At 34.9% G+C, this 23,392-nt stretch overlaps 1 protein-coding gene across 1 annotated transcript in view; it reads right to left on the bottom strand.

Annotated features, from left to right (window-relative positions):
* Window positions 1-23,392, bottom strand: part of Pde3a (phosphodiesterase 3A, cGMP-inhibited) — a 301,905-nt gene that overhangs the window by 90,619 nt on the left and 187,894 nt on the right. Inside the window, exon 2 of the mRNA XM_005379045.2 lies at window positions 21,910-21,960. Coding sequence (XP_005379102.1) covers window positions 21,910-21,960 — 51 coding nt within the window. The remainder of the gene's footprint in view (window positions 1-21,909; window positions 21,961-23,392) is intronic.

The raw sequence follows: 23,392 nt of genomic DNA, 5'->3' as shown, positions 1-23,392 counted from the left end.
TATAAAAAAATACAAAGAGCTTTTTACCAGTTTTGGCTAAATAAAATGTTGCATATTTCTAGTACAGTATATGTCAAATTCCATTTTTATGCCATATGACACAACTACAAAGATTTTTTAATTAGCACATACTTGTAGTATATAATGATTATGTTTATCATAGGGAGTTAAAGAATTAAAGTCTTAATTCTTTAGTCTAGAAGATACCATTATCATGGATTGTTTCAGGGTAGCTGAAGAACGAGATGTCTGGACTGGAAAGGAAATTTACTTTCTAGTAATTTTCTTCATTATTATTCACTACTCTTAAAGACATCTTTACAATGTACTTATATTAATTTTTGAATTAATAAAGTGTAATGAAGTAAAACTAAAATGCCTGTATCAGAACATCATCAATAATGAAAGTAGAGAAGCAAAGTCGAGGAAGAATCATATGTAAATCTCCCCCGTATGGAAATGTAATCTTTCCGATGTGAAAATGAGTAACTGGTAGATTTAAGAACTAAAATGATTTTCTGTAAAATGCCTAAGATTCAGATTCTCCTAGACAGGTGACTTTTAAAAAGATTCATAGATTACCTACCATTAAAAGTATAAATCCTTCAGCCCCACCCCAATCCTAGTCCTCTGGAGTCAATGCTGAGAATGAGCACTTTTCACAAGCTCTGCATTCACTCCAAGAATATATGTGGAATTTCATTTTTTTGCCACATAACAGAACCACAGAATTTTAAAGCAAGAAGGGATGTTAGAGATATTCCAGCCTGAGTTCATTATTCCTTAGATTAACACAGCTGGGACAGAAGGGAGTTATTTGTCTGATTCAAGATTATATGGCTACCTAAAGGCCAAGTAAGTTAAGATCTAAGTTTTCATCTCATGATTTCCAGCTTTCTTTAAGCTACACAAAAGAGCATGTGTTCAACTGAATATGCATTGATCAAATGATACATAGTTCACTGATACTGGGGACGAGAGTGGATGTAAGTGTAGAATACCCACCTCGTTTAAAATCCTTTGATGACTCTTTATTGCATGCCAGCTGAATTCTCAACTAATAAGCAGGCCAAACGAGGCAGGCACAGTGGTCCCTTCCAACCCCATCATTCTACCATGTTTCAACACTCTTATGCCACATGGACTGTGAGCCCTTGGATGCTCTATTCACTGGATATTCAAGCTCTCCAGCTTCAGGCCTACTCAGGTAACTGCTCTAACTAGGTCCTGAAAATTAGAAAACTCTTCACTGTATCCTTGTGTGGGTGGCTTCTGAGTCACCTGCACAGTCCTTGCTCCAGTTCACAGTAAAATTTCCTCCTCTAAAGTCCTTCTGGTATAGTGTTACTGCACTGCCGCAGCTGGGGGCTACAGCTGGGTGTCACCTGCTTATTCCCCTCACTGTATTCAAGTGTCCTTATCTGCTTAAAAAATCAGGAATATCCAACTCTTTCTTACAAAATTCACAATCATATATAAATTTGCCTCTTGGAGGGGTGATAACTTTAGGGAAAACTATTACTACAGACTCTAAAATAAGTCCATATCTCACCCAAATTTGCTGCTCCTCCTGCATTTGCTATTACAGTGATGGGTTATACCACAGACTTATCTGGTTGTATGAGAAAAGAACATATCTTTACCATTCTTTCCCTCACACCTTCCATCTACACACACACACAATATGTTACATATAATGTATGTCATATATGCAATTGGTCAAAATACTGATAAAAATTATTTTGCTAGACATTGGGAAGCCGATGTGAACAAAGCCTACATGAGTTCAGCCCATTTACAGAGACAAATTAAAACAGAGGACAGAGGTACCTGATGGAGAGCACCTGAGAGAGGGTTGTGGATGAAGGGACACATGACTATGCTCTCAGTCTTTATGACACTAGGTTCTGTTTGCATTTATCCATATCACCATCATAGTTTCGTAGCTTGTCTCCCGCCACATGCCTCTTACTTTCAATGTACCTGGCACCTGAATGTTGCTATCTGAGTAAGTTATAAAGGTACTGACGAATGGCTAAGGATGTGGCTTAGTGTGAGTGATTTCTTAGCATCTATGTGGCTCTGGTTTCAAGCCTCTGGCTCTGGGTTCAACCCAGTAGTAGGGGTGGGGAGAACATCAATCAGTTCATCTTCTATTTATGCTGCTGTAAGGATTATCTTTCTAAATCATACATCTAATTATGATAGTTCCAAACAAGGCCCTTTAAAAGCTTTAGGAAAGTGTCACAATGATCTTTCTAAATCAAACATCCAGTTATGATAATTCCCAACCTATGTCCTTTGCAATCTTTAGGAAAATGTCATTTTAAAATACAAAGTCCTTCAAAATGTGATCTCCACCAGTCTCAGCACACCTGACCAAGCATCTTTGCCCAACTGTGATGCCACTCAGGTTTTACTACAAATACTTTTTCTTGGCCAAGAAAGTCCTTCAAACTCCTTCCCTTTGATAACTCCTCATCACTTTCAAGAGCCAACTCAAGTGTGGCTTCCTGTCTATCAGGCATTCCCTGACTACTTTATTTCTGTATCCTTCTTATCTGCTCCTGTCATTCTTAGAGAACTCTGCCAATACCACAACAAGCATACTGCATGATAGAAGCTCCATCCATCAGAGTAAGCCCAAGGCAGACTGATTATGTATTCCCATCTGCCAGTGCACAGCTCAGTGTCTGCCCCTGGAAGAGACACAGTGCTGAATGAAAGACTGCATGAATGAATGCTGTGCAGCTTTATTTTTTTCAGGTACACAAGCATGAAGCTTAACTGTTCGAGCATTTACAACACATAACACAAAATAGACATTCAAAGAATGTATTCTGAAGGAACACTTAAAAAATTGGTAGTTATGGACCAAGGATAAACATTCATAAATAACTAATTGTAAACTTATGTGCAACTCTGAAATTCAAAAAAAAAAAAACAAAAAAGAGAAACTGTGCTTTTTTAAACAATGATGTCAATTTTTATCCATGTAACTTTTCTTTTATTCCTTTGTAAAATTCCAGGTCCTTCTTTCTAGGTTTCCCATTCTTGAATTTTGACAATTTGATAAATTGCTTTTGAAAATCAAAGAGCCAATCTGTGCATGTGGTCAAGGAAGGATGTGTGATACGCTTCTTACAAATACCTATAGGTAACTGACAAGAAAATTGTTCTCAACTTGGCAAATTACATTTTTGCAAATTTAAAAGAAAAACTAAGCATATTTGAAATGAAGACTGTCTAATCTCATTTCCCCTGGTAAATGACTGCTTAATGCTGAAGGAGTCAGTTCCTCTTTTCTGTTTATTGCTGGTGGGGGACTGAGTCCTTTCACATTACGTAAGACTAAGGCAATCCTTATTTCCTGTTTTCCAGATATCTTAATGCGCCTGCCAAACTACTCATCCCTCTGCTTTTAATTAGTTTGTATATAATACTGTCTTCATTCCAGGATGTTCACATCTTCATTTTAGCTGATTTTACTCTCTGCTTCCTGTTAATCTAACATTCAGTAGCTTTAACATAGAAATTATAACATATGAAATAATGCTTATGATTGAATTAGTATTTGAGACTGATCTTGTTCTAACATCCCTAGCTTCACAAAGGTAAGATATTTTATTCCAAATCCACACTTAGAAAACTTAGAAAAATAAAACTAAAATTAAAGCAACATTTAGTTCATGTAATTATAATAAAAGTACAAATTGAGATATGCCAATAATTTCCAAGTATAAATTCTTTGATTTGTGAATATATGGTGGCCTAATTTCACTTAGCTTTTTTGTAAATATGTGTGTGTAGTTGTACATCTTTACAAAAGAAAAAACACTTTCTCTTCACTGATCATATATATACATATATGAGAAACTAATATGAAATTATCAAATAATAATTTGAAATGAGATCACATTTGTGAGGTCACACAAAAACTTTAGGCTTACAAAAGATAGAAAATCAAAGTCTTCTCAGTGAAAACTTATTTAAAGTAGAACTAAACAGGACCTTGAGACCTAACCAAAATGAAGCTATTTTTTTAGCTTTTTTTCACATTTAAGTCTGCAGATGATCCCAAGCAATCTGAGAGAATAACATGTGTTATATATTAAATTATGTAATACTACATAATATATTCAATTCCCAAATGCCCTCTAACTGTGAAGTCACATTATTACCAGTAGACAACAGAGGAAGATTTTTGAAGTTGCTGGGTTATCAGCTAATACAAAATGTATAATGAAACCAACTTGTGAGGATGTCATGCATTCAACATTAATTTTGTTTTTATGTAATTATTTATTTAATCAGAACTTTATTATTTCCTACCTTTAATCAAAACTTTACTGCTTAATTATAATTAATTCGTAGATTATTCTTAACTAATACATTAGACCTAATGAAATAAATATCAAGTGATTCAAAGTTTACTCAAATTAACATCTTGCTTGATGTAGAGTAGAAAACTTGTCAATTCAAAAGGTAAATTCAATTTTAGCATGGATGACTTTGTCTTAATTTGTTTTCCAAACTAAAGGACATCACAATGAGTATTCCCCCTGCAAATTTCAAAGGAATACTTCAAGGATGATATTATATTCATCTTCATAAATTGCTTAAGAAGCGGACATTCTAATTCAGACAAATAATTTATCTTGCTCATGCAATCAGAGATAACTCAATAAATAATATGTTAAATGACATTTATAGAAACTCAGAAGGAAGATTTTTCCATTCTGGAGCTTGGCTATGGTGCCATCTCTCATTTATCAAAGAAGTGAAATGGAAAGAAAATGCTACTGAATGAGATGTCGGGGATATTTAGACGAACTTGTAAGTTGATTGTTTGTTGCCCAAAGAAAGATTAGTGCATGTTCTCATGGACAGACCAGAGCGGAAGCCTGGACTCCTCATTCAGTGCAGATGACTTATAAAGACTAGGTACAGCAGGTCATGTTGGTGGCAGTGGCAGCAAAGATTACACAGCGATGCCAACGATGGTACTACTGAAAAGTATTTAAAAGAGAGTGCTTATTCCTCAGACTTTCCAATGTAATGCCTCACAGGGTATTGCATCTAGAGGACAAACCTGCAGAGTAGAGGTATCTCATTTTCCAGATGAGAAATCCATCACTTCCAAAGGCTAGATGTTCATTTACTGGTAGAGTTGGGGTTTTATTCCTTCAAAGACCACAGTCCTCATGAGTATACCTCTCTATCTTGCATTTCAGTTCATGTGGAATTCTGCAGGGCCAGAGTTTAAAAGTAGGTAGTTTCAAGAAAATCCAGGAAAATTGAATTGTAATTTTGCTTTTACAGATGTGTAGCTTGAAGAAGATGAGATACAGTAAAATTACCTCAGTAGACTGCTACCAGTTAAATTAGAAAACACAGCACTTTTAGAGGTTCTCCAAAGTTCATATTCAGAGGTGATTTTTACTCCATCATCAATAAACTAACTTCCTTAATGATGTAGAGGTATATATGGTAAAGAGGCAAGGCTAGAGAGTAGCACAGGTCTGCAGGGGAGCTACTTCACACACTGGATACAATAAATCTCATTTCTGTAAGGCTTGATTGGCAGCAGGAAGCACAGTAGCATATTCCTGTTGGCTGAAATCACCCATTGTCAGAAAAGCAGTTCTGAAATGTTTGTCTCCTACACATATGTAAGACTGTTTGGAGAACCCACTATTCAAAGATTGATCTTGCAGTTATTTAAATGTTAGATACTAAATGTATAATCTCTAATGTAACATAGGTCTTATGTTCCTAATTAAAACTAAAGGTCAGCAAAGAATTACATGAAGATGTGTTTAAGAGATGGTAATTATCATCAGTATAAAAAACTGACTTTGGGTCTTATCAGATAAAGAACTTTGATGTCTGCATGATACTCAGATCTTACACATATGTTGGTGAGAAGGAAGCCAGCAAACTAAAGACAGGTGCAGCCTTTGGTGTCAGACTTGGATTAAAACAATTTTACTTCTTTCTAGTTCTGTGACTTTGCTAACACCTAAAAGCTGCTCAAATCTGCCTCTTCACTGGCAAAGCATGACAATAGCATCTCAAATTCTAGAGTGTGACCTGCGAGAGGGCTAAGAGCTCATCTGCTCTGTTTTCCATGGATCTGCTTTGTCACCAGCATTGTGCCCCCAAACAGGAATTGCTCAAAGACCTTAACCAAATAAATAAATGATCTGCCTTCAGGACTCAATTTGTAGATTAGAATAAATCTTATAAATAAAATACCCATCACAGTATCTGGTGCAAAAAAATTCAATGAATGTTGATTTATTTTTCCCTTGGGTAACTCAAGATAGATTCTTAAATATTTTACTTTAAGTCTTTTATCCTGTGCTAGAGGAAGTGATATGAAATTACTGATCAAATTTAAAACCTCACCATTGAAATGCATGAAAAGAAAGAACATGAGGACTTGAAATTCATGAATCAACACCCACCCAATGTGGAAAGCTCCAATGTGGTTAGAGGTGTAGGATAGCCACTTAAACTTTTTCAGCTGTCCTTTTATAGAACCTTTGTTGGAAATCACTGTAAAACAAAAAGGTTCCTCAGACGTTTACCCAGTAGTTATTCTATAACTTGGAAAATACCATCACCATGTAAAATCAGTATTGAAATATTTTAAGATTGTATTAAAATGATTCTCATTTTTAAAAACTGCTTTCAGAAACAGAGAGGGGAGTTTAACTACCCTCCAATTAAAGCCAGGTTATCATGGCTAACTTGTGGAGCAGGTTGAATCAAAGTTCTCTGTGCTTAAATTTCCCACTGTTTGGCCCATATACTTATACACTGACTATTTCTTGACCAACAGGGCAGTATTCCCTAGAAGAACTTCACAGACAAACTGTTCTTAGATGTGGGAAGCTGATGTCTAGTGGGAGATTCTGCATGATGAGTGCAAAGTACACAATCAGAGCTTAAATATGAGTTGGGACTCAAAATGTTTTACATATGTTGAAGAAAAGTTTCAGCAAATAAAATGGTAAAGATGTATTTATTACAGACAGAGAAAATGTGTTTATTGCTCATAATGGCATGAAGGACTGAAAGAGCATGATGTCATCCAGAGTACAGGAAATTTGACATATTTTGGACAGGAAGGGAAGATGATAGTAGGAAAGCTAGGAGTCAGAGAATAACTGGAGTGATACAAGCAAAGTTAAGTTTTCAAATTGTTTTTCTGTTGTACATGTGTTTGTGGATCTAAAACTTCAAAAGGTCATCTAAGCAGCTATATGTGTTGTATACCACACAACACTGAGGTACATAATTCATGTAGATTATACTGTGGGTGGTTTTCTTTAGAGTTAGGAAACATCACTGCTTCTGCGCCACAGGTTGCAAAGGGAGAAGCATGTATCAGTCCTCAGTGTTATTTTCCTTTCCCTCAATTCCATTCTGAGTAGATTCACTTCCACATTCTTTTCCCCTCATTACTTGTGAATCTCATTATCCTCCATCCAAACTAAAAAATAAATGACCAATATGAATCTAAAATACTGGCTCCTACAATTTATAGGCAAACAAGCACAGAGTTGAAAGGCATTCAGCTCCACCCACAGGGTTCCAGGTAGAAGTCCTACAAGGGAAACTTGGTGTGGAAATCCACTTGCAGCCCATAGAATCATCTTTAAATGATGTAATGTAAACACTTCTCATCAGCTGAGAAATTTCTTGAAATGAAAATGTGAGCAAGTGAAATGAATAGGCACTTCTTAGAAGATGTGCAAATGGCCAATAAATACATTTTTAAAAGCTCAACACCGCTGGCCACTAGAGAAATGCAAATTCAAACAAAAATGAGATTTGATCTTATTGCAGAAAGAACGGCGGTCACCGAGAAATGAAATAATAAGAAATGCTGGCAAAGCTAGAGGGGAAGAGGGACTCTTTCACACTTTCAGTGGAAATTTAAAGTAAGACCACCACTACAGAAATCAATGTGGAGATTGGTCCCAAAAAGCCAAGAATAGAAATTCCATTCAATCTAGCTATTTCACTTCTTGATATCTTCCTGAAAGAGTTAGGGGAATCATAGAAAAGAAAAGGATTTCCTTGCTCTTCCTAAAACCTTGTTAATCAAAATGTCTGGTGAGCTCCACAGCGGGACTGAATGGATCTGGCAGTGTAGACAAATGACTGCTTTAAAGAAAAGCTCCCCAAGGAGAACTGACATTCCTATTCTGTGCAGAATACAGCCTAGATCTGAGCCCAGGTTTGCAAAATTCCATTAAGTGGGGAACAGAAGCAAATGACTATTCTCTGAGGCACACTGAGGTACACAGGCACTTAGAAGACTGAGATTTTTGTACTTTGGAGAGTTCATCACTGTCCAGAAGTAATAAGAAAATGCACCCATTGCAAAGTAACTCATTTACACTAATAAACTTTTCTATGTATCTATCTCACACTCAAGACAGCTGCTATACCTTCTTACTTTCTTTTGATTTTATTTCTAAACCAGTTTGAATGGCCAGAAACATCTTTTCATAGTCACCCTAAATCTGACTGCCCTTTATGTTCTATCCATTTCTCCATGTACTATTTTAAAACAACACAAAAAAGGAGAGAAGAAAAGAAAGAAAAGATAAGAAAGGAAAAGAAAAGAAAAGAAAAGAAAAGAAAAGAAAAGAAAAGAAAAGAAAAGAAAAGAAAAGGAAAGGAAAGATGAGATTTCATCTCCTTTCTGAAGTCTAACACTTTTGACTGGAGAGAGAGCAGGTTTTCCACTACTCCTGTTTTCATCATAGGGTCTTTTCTATAAGTAATACATCGACTTCTGGGACATCAATTCTAGATTTGCTAATCCTCTGTGTGAATGCATAAGCTTTTTAAGTTTTGAAATCTTGCACTAAAAATTGAATGAAATATTGTAAGTTTCATGAAGACAGTGCAGACATTCTTTGGATTAATTGTCTCCATACACCACAGCTACTATTGTTTAATGGTGTGCCTTGCTGTTAGAAAAGCCATATAATTTGGGGCTTGAAGTCATTCCAAATCTTTAAACCTCAGTTTTTGTTTCCTCATCTGCTTTTTTTAATTTTTAATTTAATTTAGTTTTTATTTTAAAGATAAAAGAATGAAAACATGAACAGACACATAGATATTTACAAAATCACACAAAAACAACACAAGCAATACAGAATTTCAGACAAGGGGATAGGAAATTAACAAGAGTGGTTGTACTGCTTTTAAACAACTGTGCAGACCTTTTCCACACTGAAATATACTAAAAGTTTAATTTTAGTACATTTCTATTTAGTACAAATTTAGTACAAATTTAATTTTAGTATATTTCTATTTAGCACAAATTTCTATTTCCTTCTCTTTACTCAAATCTTTAGTGTCTTAACTGGCATTTCATGAGAAATACTCTTAAATCCTCGTTCTTTCATTTTCATGCTAACTACATGTCTTGCTTTTAACATCAAAATGTGCACATTCTTTGGTCCGGATTAGTCACTGATAAACATATTAAGGAGGATGATGCTTTAATAGAATTTACAATCTTGGTCTTGTGATTTTTTCTTCTGCAAAAACTACTGTATGGTGTTTACAACTACAATAATCCTTACAAGGTTATGAAAGAGATTAATAAATATTTTAACCCTACCTCCCACATAAATGATTAAAGTTTTAAAATAAAAATGAAAAGAACACCTTTGTATCTTAAGCTGTTAAAATGTTCATTGATTATTTACATACAGAAAGTAACAGTTTCAGAAGGCAGTGTAGCAATACAAAATAAGAACATCTTTCCAATTTTACAGTTTCTTTAAGTGAAGCTGATTTTGAGAAATGGATCTGGTGACCAGTACGAAGATGATTTTCTGAGACATGATTTTAAAAAACCTTTTAAGTGACAAAGTTGGCATACTTAAAATGAATAATCTTAATAATATAATATTCTTGTATTTTTAAATATTGTCAAAGAGAAACCAATTTAATTTTATTATGAGGCATGTATTTAACTATACTATGCATCTAAGGTAATTCATTTCTGTAGCCTATTTCTTAATAGTTGTCATATATTAGCTTTCTCGAGATTGTATTAAAGTAGGTGATATATATATACAGATAGATACATATATATGCAATGAACTTAGAAAATAAAAATCAACCCATTGTACTTATTTCTTTGAAAAATGAATACAACTAATCTTCCCATATTCCATGCTATTTCTATATTTCTTTTCCATACTTTCTAAGCTAATATTTTACATAATCTCTAAATTCTCATTAGGTGAAATTAATGCAACTATCTATGAATGAGAAAAATATCTATGTACTAAGAAGTTTAGAAAGAATATTTCTGAATAAGTTTCTAGATATAAATTAAAGTGAAAAAAGATAACAACATAATATTTATTAAATCCATGTGGCTAACGTGTGAGGTTTGTACATAATGCCCTGTAGCTTTCTGTATGTTTCAATTATTGCATGATATGGACTGAAGGTGTTGCTCCATGGCACACCTTGTGCCTAGCATGGTCAAGGCCCTGAGTTTAATTTTTAGTAAAAAAGAAAAAAAATATTGCATATTGGGAGGAATCTTGACGCATTTGCTATATAATGTAGCAATGAGGCGCTTCTTATATACTTCTAGTTATGCGTATAATATGTATAATAAATGCACTGTTCATTCTAGGAAAATTGGTTACTTCCTGTCCTATGTGTGTTGATGAATATTTTCATGAAAACAGTGCCTAAAATAATAAGAACAAAATGCGTATGAAACATTTGGAAGTCATATGCATTATTTATATTTCTGTTTTCTTATTAATAGTTGATAGAAATTTACTTCAGAGTCAAATAGTTAATATTTTAAATCAGCTAATAATGTCCATAAAATACTTTGAAAGGAGTTTAACAAATAAGTGTGAGCTGACATTTTTTTAAGCAAAACATAGTGCTTCTCCTTTATGCTGAACAAATTTATCAGGAAGAAGCAACATCCATAAACAAACAAAGGGTTTCTTTCCTTGATTAGTAGATACAGAAACTGGCTGAATTCTAATGGAATGTCACAGTTAAGCTGGAATCATAGTGATGCATTTACACCTATAATACCTTTTCAAGAAGATATGCACACAATTTCATGGTTCATATTTGTGCCATGTTAGTAGTGATCTGCATTACAATAAAAAGGAAGAATACTGCTTTTTAAGGAAATTCCAGTTTGGTATGATTATTTATCATGTGAAGTTAAAATAATGCTTTTTCCTCTCCTGTCTTTTTCCATAAACAAGAGCTACAGTGCCAAGACCAAAACATAAGAAATGGTAAAATTATATATTTTCTTTTTTTCGAACAGAAATAGCAATGCCAAGTTCAGTTTGTTCCATTGATTTTAAGCCAAGAAAATAGCAAAATATAGTGAAAACATCATGTGTCAGAAGTTTCTATTAAAGTCCTTATTTAAATTACAGCTCCCAGAGCAGCATGAAACGGGATCATTCCCGCCCTTAAAAATTCCACATAAGAGAAAAAGGAATGCGGTGAAGTGGGGGAGAAGGAGACACAGGCTTTAAGAACGCAAACACACGCGCCTATACAGAAGATAATGTATACAAATGTCATCGTCTCCTTAGTGTCACTGTGACAAATTCTTCCTATCAAGCCCGTCTGCAAAGTTGTAAAACGCTATTCTGCAATATGGAGTCATGGATGTTAAAAGGAGGAAGCCTCAACTTACCTCTATGCTTTAGAAACAGAGCAGACCCTAAGCAAGGAGTAGCATAAATAAAAGGCTTCTTGGCCCTATTATTTAGCTTTAGAAGTAATTCCACCAAATGGTAGAGAGTTGCTATATTTTATTATATATTAACAGATTCCCTTAAGAAGTACCAGTTCAGCAAAATTTACTTGAGTGAAGTCTGAGTTCATAAATTGTAATGTGTTTTTATTTGCTTCAGACCTATGTAATAAAAAATTCATTACATGCTGCCATAATCAGTATAAAATAAGACTGACTTCTGGAACAACACTATTTAGCAGCATTTATCTAAAATCATGCTATGTACTTTTACGTCAAAAAAATAAATAAATAAACAACCCTACATTAGATTTCACACATTTATATGATTGGAATTGTTTTAGAAGAACACAAAGCCCTGAACATAAATCACATGGTTGTATGTTTGAGGTACCAGAAAAGAACTATCAACAAGGTATGGACCCAAGTCACAATGAGCCTTATTAGACACAGGATGGATAAAAAAGGGTTTCAGATATGCCAAACCCTAAAACTTAATCTCAGATTCAAAAGGCTTTTGTGCATGCATCCAAATTTCCAAGCATGGTTGCAAGGGCTGTGTTCTTACTTCGTTTCCCAAGATGGCCTTTCTTAGATTCACCAGTCCTTTTCCCTCCAGTCTCTTCCACACCACCGATAGACAATTCCTTTTCTTTTCTCTGTTCCCAGTCCTCTGGAAATTAGCCCTTTACCATGTGTTTGTACTTCGTCTTCCTGACTCATCATGTTAGTTTCTTTTTGAAACTTCTAGTACATCTGTTTGCCTCACTGACAACCTTCTGAGTGTATTTTTCTAACTTTTTTTTTTTTTTTGCTTTTAGATTTCTCACTTAAGCATGTATCACTGCCATTATATAAACAACTTTCTCTAAACTCAGGGTTAAAACGCTTTGAAAAGAACTTGGTTACAAGATTCTAAAATGGAAATAATCTCAGAGATCCAAGTGCAAACTGCTCCCTAGAAGTACTTAACCATCGGCCTGCAGAATTCAGCTTGCAAATTACTTTGATTCAAGTTTGATAACCTCCAGATTTCCAATAACAAACTTTAACAGAGTTTTCCAGGAACTGTTTCCTGTGTAATGTACTCGCCTGCGTGTGCCCACATGTACACACACACACACACACACACACACACACACACACACACATGAAAGCAGCAACAAAAACCTATAATCTGGAAAATCACATCTGACAGAAAGCTTCATTCTTGTAACTTTGAGGAAAATTTTGAGCTCATTACTATCTTTAATATTACTATCTCTAGGGTTTAATTGTAACTATTAGCTCTTGTTCCTAAGATTTACTTATGTTTACATGATATCTGCACTTAAAACAAAGTGGGACTACCATTTTTAATAGTGAGAACAGAAATACAAGAAAGTATTTACCCCTTCCAATGTAAAATTTTGAAAATAAAGCATGCTTGATGAAAATATAAAGTTATGTGGCAAATGCTTGAACAATCTTTTATTTAGTGAGGAAGAGAAATACTCCTGTACCATGCATAAAATTTCAATACTATAACAAATATTTATGCATATAATGTGGCTATACATTAATAAGAAATTACAAACATTCATTCCCCTAAAATTTGTAAAAAATGTACAAGCAAGTACTAAAAATTAGTATCTTGGTCTTTTTAAAACAAGATCTTTCTGTATGCTAGAGATTGCATACCCAGCACATGCAAAAAATTATTTTCCTTTGTCAGATACTGGGATGCAATATAAAGATAAAATAAGGTAAAACTGAGTACTCTGAAGTCATAGTTTTCTTCTGTTGTTCTAACAAGTGAGAGGCAAATCTTTACAGTTACAAAGTGACTCTCCCAATGTGTATATTTGCTTAATAGGAACTTACACTAATTAATTCATTTTCCCATTGTTTGCATCAAGATATTTTGGATCAAAAAGAATGTAATGAAAACTGAAGCTTTGAAAGTAGTCAGAAAAGTCTTAGGTATTATTGCTTTTGTGCATGTAGTAAATTTAACTACTCCTTAAACTTTTCACAGCTCCTGCAGATAAACACCTATTAGCAGTGGCTGCTTCTTTTATTGCTTTGTTTCCACATAAGGTACCACAAAGTTGTGATTTAGCCAAACAAGCAAAAGGCACTGCACGTGTCATGTGAATGATGTCCACAGGCCTCAAGATAAGCAGGTCACTCAATAAGTACTAAACAACGTGCCTAGTAATCTATAAACAGGGGAGAAACTAAAGCGGACATGCCAGCGGCAATTTCCCCTTCTACTTCTGTGGACTTGTTTTATTCCCATTCATCAATACCCTTTTAAAGAGAACAGAGCTTTGAGTATAGAGTGGTTTTGTCAAGCTTATCCATCAGTTTACCAAAAACACACATTCCATGCAATCACTGCTTCAGCAGAGCCACATTCTCTCCCCAGTTGTGCCTGTGAATCACTTGAACGCGTGAGTGTGGGAACAGAGCCTTTCCCCCAGGTTACTAGGACACGATTCCACCATGAGAAAGTTGCCTCACAGTGAAATCATGTGCCCTTTAAAATTGTTGTCTGATAGACTTATGGATGGGACAGGAAAGCACAGAAGCATAAATGCTTGAAGAGATACCTTCCTATTTTCCTATATGAAGGGTCAAAAATTATCAGTAAATACTTATTTGCTATTATCTACATGCAGGTTGAGGAGTTTATGCTATAATCTCAGTAATTCTCAAGCAGAAGCAAATTTGCCTCCCGGATAACATCTGATTATGTCCAGAGACATTTTCCATTGTCTAAATTAGCATCTCATTGGTAAAGAGTAGGGATGCTAGAGACCTGAAACCAGTAGGTTTACCTGGTAAAGGGAAACACAGTTTTCCCTTTTCTGAGGGCAAAGACAAATATAAATATGTGGGCATTCTCTTAACACTGTTTTCTTAGACCACCACATTAAGAAGGTGATCAGAAGATGTAACATGAAGCTGGAATTAGATAAAAGTTATTTTATAAAGTGGTGAAAACATGAAAAAACTAGTGCCCACTGTGTACATCTGAGGAAAGAATAAACTTTAAAATAACTAGAGGAACATTTAGTGGACAGGGTAGATATTCTACTTAGGCTCCTTCTATTACACTAAATGAGATGCTAAGGGCACCCCTACCATGTGTGGTGTTCAGGCAAGTATTTGTTGTGTGGTCTCTGTCCATTTAAGAAAAATTGAAACAAATTTCATAACAGAACAAAAAACTCTTAAAAACAATCTTCCTTAGAGAAATGCCAAAAAAAAAAGGAGCAATTACTAAACTGGAACAATTACTAAATTACTGGAACAATTTCTAAACTCATACTAACAGTTGTTAGGTTAATATATGGAAAAATGTACAAGGAGAATGAAATGCAAGTGGAAGACACACTGCTTGTAGAAAAAGCAACCCTGCAGCCCGCTCTATGTAGGGCATAAACTGCTCATGACTGGCTGCACACAGGAGCATTGGAGAGATGGGAAATGGCTTACAGTCTGCTCACGTTAATCCCTTGCTGTAAATTCCTGAGTAATATGGCTGGTCATCTTTCTAAAATGTATTAATGGAGATTAACTTTAATAAATTCACATGGCATTATTCCAGAGAAATTGGTAAGACACTTACATTCCTCTACATTCTCTTATCAAAAACAAATTATTCAACCCAGAAAATAATTGATCTGTTAGTAAATGAGACATTAATAGGTAAATGATTAATTTACCATCTTCAGTAACTATCAAGAAAAGATCGATTCTCTTGAATATGTAAGTAGATAAAGAAGTGAAGTGCCAGTTGGGTATGGTAGTGCATACCTGTAATCCCAGCACTGGGAAAGCCGAGGCAGAAAGATTGCTATGAGTTCAAGGCCAGGACTACATAGTGAATTCAAGGCCAGCCTGAGTTATATACTGAGACCCTATGTTCAACACACACACACACACACACACACACACACACACACACATGCACACTCCTGGGGAAAAACAAAACTGCAGTGATTTACCATCAAACTTCACCCATGAGATTTAGAGTGAAGCTACAAAAGATAATTTATCTGAGTAATTGGTTCTTATTCTAGAATTTTTATAGATGAGCATCACTAGTACTTCTGGACAATTACACATGTGCTATGAAATAGGGCACAGATGAATTTTAAGTTTATTGACAGATCATGGCACTTAATGACTTTTAAACCAGTAAATTCCACTATCTTTTTGTATTGTATGTATAAGATTTCAAAAATTTAGAAACACATAAATCAAAATTTCTTTATATGTAGAAAGACGGATCATGAAAACTGTTGTTTATTCAAAAAGAAGTCTCAAGTCTAGCAGATAAGGCCTCTTGGGTAGTAAAGACATCAATAATACACTAAATGACAAAAGACGGTGCAACTCTTTACTAAAATGTAAAGGCCTGCTAGTTCCCAGCATATTAAAATGCTAGGAAGTTTACAAATTCACAAACTTAACTAATCTTTCCCACAAGTGCACTCAACTGAGAGATAGGTCCCTGGAATCTCTGTCTTAATGCTTTTCAAAGGAAAACAGTTTTCCATTGCTTCTCATAACTTCCCACTGGAAAACTTTTCTTCAGGTATTTAAAGAAAAAGAGAGAGAGAGAGAGAGAGAAACTACCATCTGAGAATACCATCCCCAACTTCATTGGGTATTACCGGGAATAATGCCAGATAAAATAGTTCTGAAAGTTTATTTATCATGTAGCACCTTTTCTGTATGTGAATAATCTACTTCTCAAGTAAGTACTTCAAAAGAAGAAAACAGAAAGAAAAATTCACCCAAAAAGCTGTGAGTGAGCTAAAAATTTAGGCCAGGGAATTACTGTGAATAAAGAATGTCCACCTGAATGAAATTCTTGCTGAGTCTAAAGAGACAAATGCAATTTAGTGAGGAATGTACTTAGAACAAGATAGGTACTTTTTCAACACAGCAGGCATTTAATGTGAAAGGTGCACTTTCTTGCATTCTCTAATAATACTTTTATAATTCTGTAGGATGAAGACAAACTGGAGAAAGGTCATTATTTTTTAGGCATCTAGAGAGAAACCTAAGAAAAGCTCAGCTCGGTTCTGATAATTATTGAGGTTGACTTTTGATGAAACTATATGTTGCCCGACGTTATTTGGCAACTGTAGGAAAGCAAAAGTAGTTTTGTTTATGTTTGACTCCTCCAGGGCTAAAAAGTACCTGATATATATTCATGTGCTTTTAGTCAAAGTAAACTATGCTACAATTTGTCATCCAGGCTAACACATAAGTGAGACACTCCTATGTTTTCTACAGTGTATTTTTTGATGCTCTGACAGCTCCCTTTCACCTATCTAAAATGACATCAATTTCTGTGTTTTCTACCATTCAAACTTTCCCAGTGTCACATTCCCAAATCTAGGCACCCCATGTCTATCAAGAAAACTGAAGTCATTAGATTCACAGTATGTGTTTTCATTTTGCGATATTTTGCAATAGATGATGTCTCCACTAACTTTCCAAATGGCTTTCACGGATATTTTCTGGTATGTTTATCCAGTAAGTAGTTCACTTGAGAAGACAGCCTGCCTTTCTGAAGTAGTACACATAGCTGTGGCATGGAGAAAGTGAGGAATTCAGTACGCAAGGGAAACACAACGGGCAGGAGTCCGGGGTATCACTTGGGTAGTGCAGACCTTGCCTGAACTGCATTGTTTTCTAGATCCAGTTTCTCAGCAGCTCACTGTTGAGAATTTTCAACATATTGTTTTCATATTATCCTTTTTGGTCTGCCTGTAATTATTAAATTTCACTTCTGTGCCACCTCTTTCTACAATCTTACCTTTCCTTTATATATATTTGTTTTAAAGATGGGGGCTTACTATGTCATCAGCCTCTTGAACTCATCGAGTAGCCTAGGTGAGTCTCAAACTCACAAGGATCCAACTGCCTCAGTGCAGGGATTGCAGGGAGACACCACCCTGCCTGGCTCCAATCTGACACACAAGTTTAAACATCCATGATGTCTCTTCTATGAAAAACCATCAAAATAAATAAATAAATTGTAGAGAAAAATAAAGACAATAGAAAGTAAGGAGATAGACCTTTTTTCATAAGGGAAGAGGACTAAGGCAAGGAGGTTGGGGGATTAAAAAAAAGAAAGATGTGCCATGTATATGTACCAACTCCCCACAAGGGATGTAATCATTGCGTACTGTAAATGTACCAATAAAATATTTTCCTTAAAAAATAAAACAAAGCTCCTCCCAGAAACCTCTCTAATATTTCACAGTACTTTGTTCATACTTGCATTCTGTTTTCCACCATTACTTCTTTATGAAGGCTACAGTTTACCAGTGTCCTAACCATTGATCCTCTGGGTGTTTACATTTATTTGAGTCTGTGTTCTCAGCCCTTTCCTTGGTGTAGCCGGATAATTCCCTTCCTGTGATTTGGAAGCATGGCTCCTCCGTTGGTCTCTAGTGAGACCCTGTCTTTGCACAACAGCTCCCTCCTCAGCCCCCTCTCGGCCCCCACAGGGAGTTTCCCCAGGAGTCCACCTTTCTTCTCTCTGTGTTTCCTGGTGTAGTTAAATTGTCATCTATATGATTAGCATTACAAAACTGACACCTTCCCCATTACTCTGGCTACAGGGCATGAAGATGAGCCCTCCAGTATGTCAGGAACCACTCTTTGCACCTGTCCTCCTCACCTCTCAATTCACATTGCTAATAATGAGGTGAAAGTGGTCTGGGGCAAGGGCACTAATTCTTCCACTGTTCAGTTTCAAATCTTCACACACACACACACACACACACACACACACACACACATCCGTACTTCTTCCTCTTGCAGTATCTTCTTCAGGCTGCAGGGCTTTCTCAGATCATCCCTTCACAGTAGTGTCTATACCAGTCCCCCTTGAAGACAACTTTAAAAGGAATTTATAGAGAAAATTCACACACTCCAAAAATGCCCCAGTTCAGAGTTTTGCACTTTCATTCACTTCTTCTACTCTGCACATCCTTGCAGGCTCATTTCTGAGCACGTCATGTATAGTATTTCCTAGTTCTACTGGAGAGAAAGAACTCCTTCCTTTCCCCTAAATCCCAGCATACTTGGTTTGTGCATCTATGGGGCTGCCTGACATGTGAACTATACTGTACTTATATTCAAAAGTATTGCTCTTTTTAAAACTATAATTGTGAGCACCTGGAAAGCGATAACTTTGTCATTAACTTTTTCTTCCAATTTAGACCCACAACGATGCTATACACATTGTAAGACTTTCAAAACTCATCCTAATTAAAAGTCAACTGAGATAGGACTGAAGCAAGGCCTTGGGGCACAGGTAAAATTCAAGAGGTAGGTGTTCAAATGCAGGGTCTCTGAAATTCTTTCTGAAAGGCTTTAAGCATATTATAAAAAGAAAAAAAGATAAGATGAGACTGGTGAAGGAACCATAAAGAGTTCTGCACGCTTAACTTATCTTAAATTTCCAAAGACTCACATTTTTAGTTTTGATGTGTGCATTTTTGCTTTCCTACCTTGACATTTTAATCCAACTTGAAGGATCAAAATGGGACGACTGTGTAGTACACACAGATTAGTTATTCCGTAATGCGGGAGAACCAACAAGGTCCTAGATTAGTAGTGGGGAACCTACGGTGTATGTGCTATTTTTCTTTTAAGACAAAACATGTTAAGGTATAAAGTTTTTTATATAAGCTAAAAGCTTGATGTTGGCACCTTGTGATAAACAAGTGAGTTTTGGGTTGTGGCTTGGGCACTTGTCCCCACAAGATTTGTCATCATTGTTCTAGATGCTCATAATGATAGCGCATGCCAGCATTTTCTAATGCCTTAGCTTTTCACAGCTACCTCAGACTTTCCAATGCAAGCAAACTTCAGCAAATATATTTTTATGTGTACTTGTAAATTTCTCTAGTTATGTATGACATTTAGAATATTTAAAATTTCCATTGGGGGTTTTCATTTTTTTTGAAATTTTTGTCTTAAAGAAAACTGCCAAAAAAAAAAAAAAAGAACAATAGCAAAATACAAACAAAAAAAAAAGCAAGGACATTAAAAAAAAAAAAGCAAGGACATTAAAAATGGTACAGGGTTTTAAACAAGTGACAGGGGTATTTAATGTTAAGTCAAACAATCAAACTTATAGCCAGACATGGTGGCACACATGTGTAATCTCAGCATTCTGGGAAACTGAGGCAGGAGGACTACAGCTTTGAGTCCATCTGGGGCAACATAATCATTTAGCAAAAACCCGACTCAAAATTTAAAAAATTAAAAAGAGCTGTGGATATAGCACAGTGCAAAGGCTTTGGGTTCAACCCCCAGTACCATCCCCCCAAAAATCAAACTTTTATGAGATTTTTTTTCATTTATAAGACAGAGTGACCAACCCCAATTTGAAGATGTTACATGAAAACATCATATGGGGAGTAATCGTATTTTAAGCAATGATTTTAATATATTATTGTACATTACTTTGAGTGGACATGTCCTCAACAAGGTGCTTGGCTGTTTCAAATATCAAAACAGCTTTGGTGACAATAATCAGAAACCAAGGACTTCCTTACGTGTGCTTTTCTTTACCGCTTTAGAATCATAAGGCTACTTCATGACGAATCTTTCAGCAAGTTCTGAATTAAGATATTATAGATCTGTACAGAGGGGGAGCTATTAGGGAAAATGACGTAGGGAATGTGACAGTAAAGGCAAGAAAGCAAAGCATATGTTCTTTTAGACAGCTTTTTGTTTTCTTCTTTGTTTTTTTGTTTGTTTGTTTGTTTGTTGTCTTTTTGAGACAGTGTCTCCCTATGCAGTTCAGGCTGGCCTGGAGCTCACTTTGTAGCTCAGGCTGTTCTCAAACTCGCCAACTATTCTCCTGCCTCAGCCTCCTGAGTGCTAGAATTACAAGCATGCACACCACGCCCAGCCTTTTAGACAGTCTTAACTAGCTACCAATCAAATTGATAATGGACAAAATGAAAAACAATTGAGTGACTTTGTTTAACTTTTCCAGAGACTTAAATTAAGGAATTTATCCACACAAACATAACAACAGAGGTGCATGCAGTTTGTGAAACATACCTTTGACAAACTTACTGTTTGCAATAAACTTACATTCACTAAAGTATATAGTCATTTTTTTTTTCTTTCCATTGTACTTTTTTAAGGTAAATGCAAAATGTGAACAGTAGAGGTAAAAAGTTCCATCCACTTAATTTTTGTTTGGCATGTTTATAGTCAGGTAAACACAGGCTATGAGAAAAATTACTTTTATATTTCTTTACAAAAATACACTAGCGGGACTCAACATTTGCTTACTGTAAAATTCAGCCTTTATCCTGTCAGGCAAAGTAATTATGAAAGCAAAACAAATCCACATTGTCTAATTAGGTCATTAAAAAGCATAAATGCGTCATGGAAGCTTTTCTCCTTGCCTAAGACATAAAGCAAGACAATGAAAACAGTCTGGTAATATAGAAAGGTTTAGAATTTGTTTCTTTTCAAAAGTAATAAGTCCTTTCATCTTTCTACTTCCCGTAGATGAAGACAGCTAATTTAGAGAAAGCTAATTAGTTTGGTTTATACCCTGATTATATTTCAAAATATTTAACCAAAAGTAGGAAGATAGAACGGAAAAAGTACATGGAAAACTTATCAAAGGAAGTAAAGAAAATCAAGAGTGTGTTGCTGATCAAAATGCATTCTGCAGTAATAAGATGAATACAAAATCTACATTCATATAAACACAAGAGATCTGGAATACCAGGAAGTTCCTAAGAATATACTGGCATCGCCTTTAGGGTTTGAAATCTAGATTTTAATCACAGCTAACTTAAATAAAAACAAATGGCATGATTATTTTGTCATTTCCTTCCTCTTATTATTATTTCTCAAGTTTTAGAAAACCTATGGCTCGGGGCTGGGGATTTAGCTCAGCAGCACAGGGTCTGCCTGGCAAGCTCAAGGTCGTGAGTTCGATTCCTGGTACCGGAAAAAAACAAAAAACAAAAAACAAAACAACAAAAAAACAACAAAAAAAAGAAAACCTATGGCTCCAAGCATTAAGAAAGAAAATGTGAAAAAGGAAAGGAAAACAAACTTACCTGTGACCCTCGAGGCCCACGCTTGTGGTCCCATTCTGAATGTCCCATGAGCTAGAAAGATAAAATGATAATTACGGTAGGTTACATAATTATTTTACATGATAAGTATTTTATTCTTTAAAAGTATGCTTTTGAAATTTATGTTCTCATTGTAAGTTATTAAATAGCCACTTTGAATAAATCAACATATCAGAAGAAATAATCTTTTCCTCGGGTATTATTTCAACCTCCTGTTATTTTGAAGATATTTTAATTACAGTATGTGATAATAAGACTCTACTAATGTGTACTTTACTGTTCTTCATCAGGGACATTCTAGATAGATGTCAAATCCTGTAAAGCCTTATTTGCATGTCAGTAGCTTTCAGTTTATTAGGAAAATATGGTGATTAATCCAATAGTATAATTTAACCTGTCATAAATAAGAACCAGAAGGCCTAAATAATTTTTAATTCTGTTTGGATAATTTCACAAAACATGAGAGATCTTTTTGTTTGTTTGTTTTGTTCTGTTCTGTTTGAGAGTTCTAAAGAATAAAACTATTTAATACAACATCTACCCCTAAAGTCACAAATTTAAATTTTTCATAACCAATAATATAAAATATCAAGTTTTTCCTATGGCTGTAATACTCCTGAGCTACTTTGATTAGAAAGCAGGATATTTATCTATTGATAACAACATTTACAAGAGTCTTAAAGAAATAAGAGGCATCAACTGAGAAGAATGAGACTTCATTATCTGTCCGGTGTTTTCACTATTCACTAGAAGCAACTGACAAACTGTTTACAATTTATAATCTGTAGTACTAACAAGATGGACTACAAAATAGATTTACATATATATTCCTGACTTTTCTGTATACACGACCTCTTAGCAGATATAATAACAAACAAGGAAGAATAAAAATACTTTGAACATTATCAAAACATTTGACAACTGTACATAGAATTAGAAAACCTTTTTTATTGGTGAACACATAATGTTACTGATTCAAATGATTAAGTGTTCAGTTTTACCAAAACAGTTTATAATTTGACTTAATTCTAATCAAAAGCTAATAGAATTTTTAAATATAAAATAAACTTGATGTGAAATAACAATAATGAGTTATATCAGGTGAGTAAATGTAAGTATCTAACATATAGCATGAGAGGAATAATAATATTTTAATGTATATAGAAAATTCACTAAGAGAATAAGTGTTACATCCTCTTATTAAAACAACAAAAAGCAAAGTAAAGAGACAATGGCTGTGTTCATTTACTGCATGGCAGTTGTTGTTTCACCCTATTTTTATTTTACCCAAGATCAATTTGCATCCTTTAAATATACATGATAACATTTGCATCCTTTAAATATACACGGTAACATAGAAAACATTACAAAGGCTTAAAATAGTATTCTTCTTATTAAAATATATTATAAATTAAAACCAAATTGAGTTAATTGTTTGTCAATTAAAATATACATTAAAGACATT

Source organism: Chinchilla lanigera, unplaced genomic scaffold (genome assembly GCF_000276665.1).
Source record: "Chinchilla lanigera isolate Chin_1 unplaced genomic scaffold, ChiLan1.0 scaffold00012, whole genome shotgun sequence".
Taxonomy (NCBI): Eukaryota; Metazoa; Chordata; class Mammalia; order Rodentia; family Chinchillidae; genus Chinchilla; species Chinchilla lanigera.
Note: the sequence above shows the minus strand (reverse complement) of the source record. Positions and strands in the feature narration are given on the sequence as shown.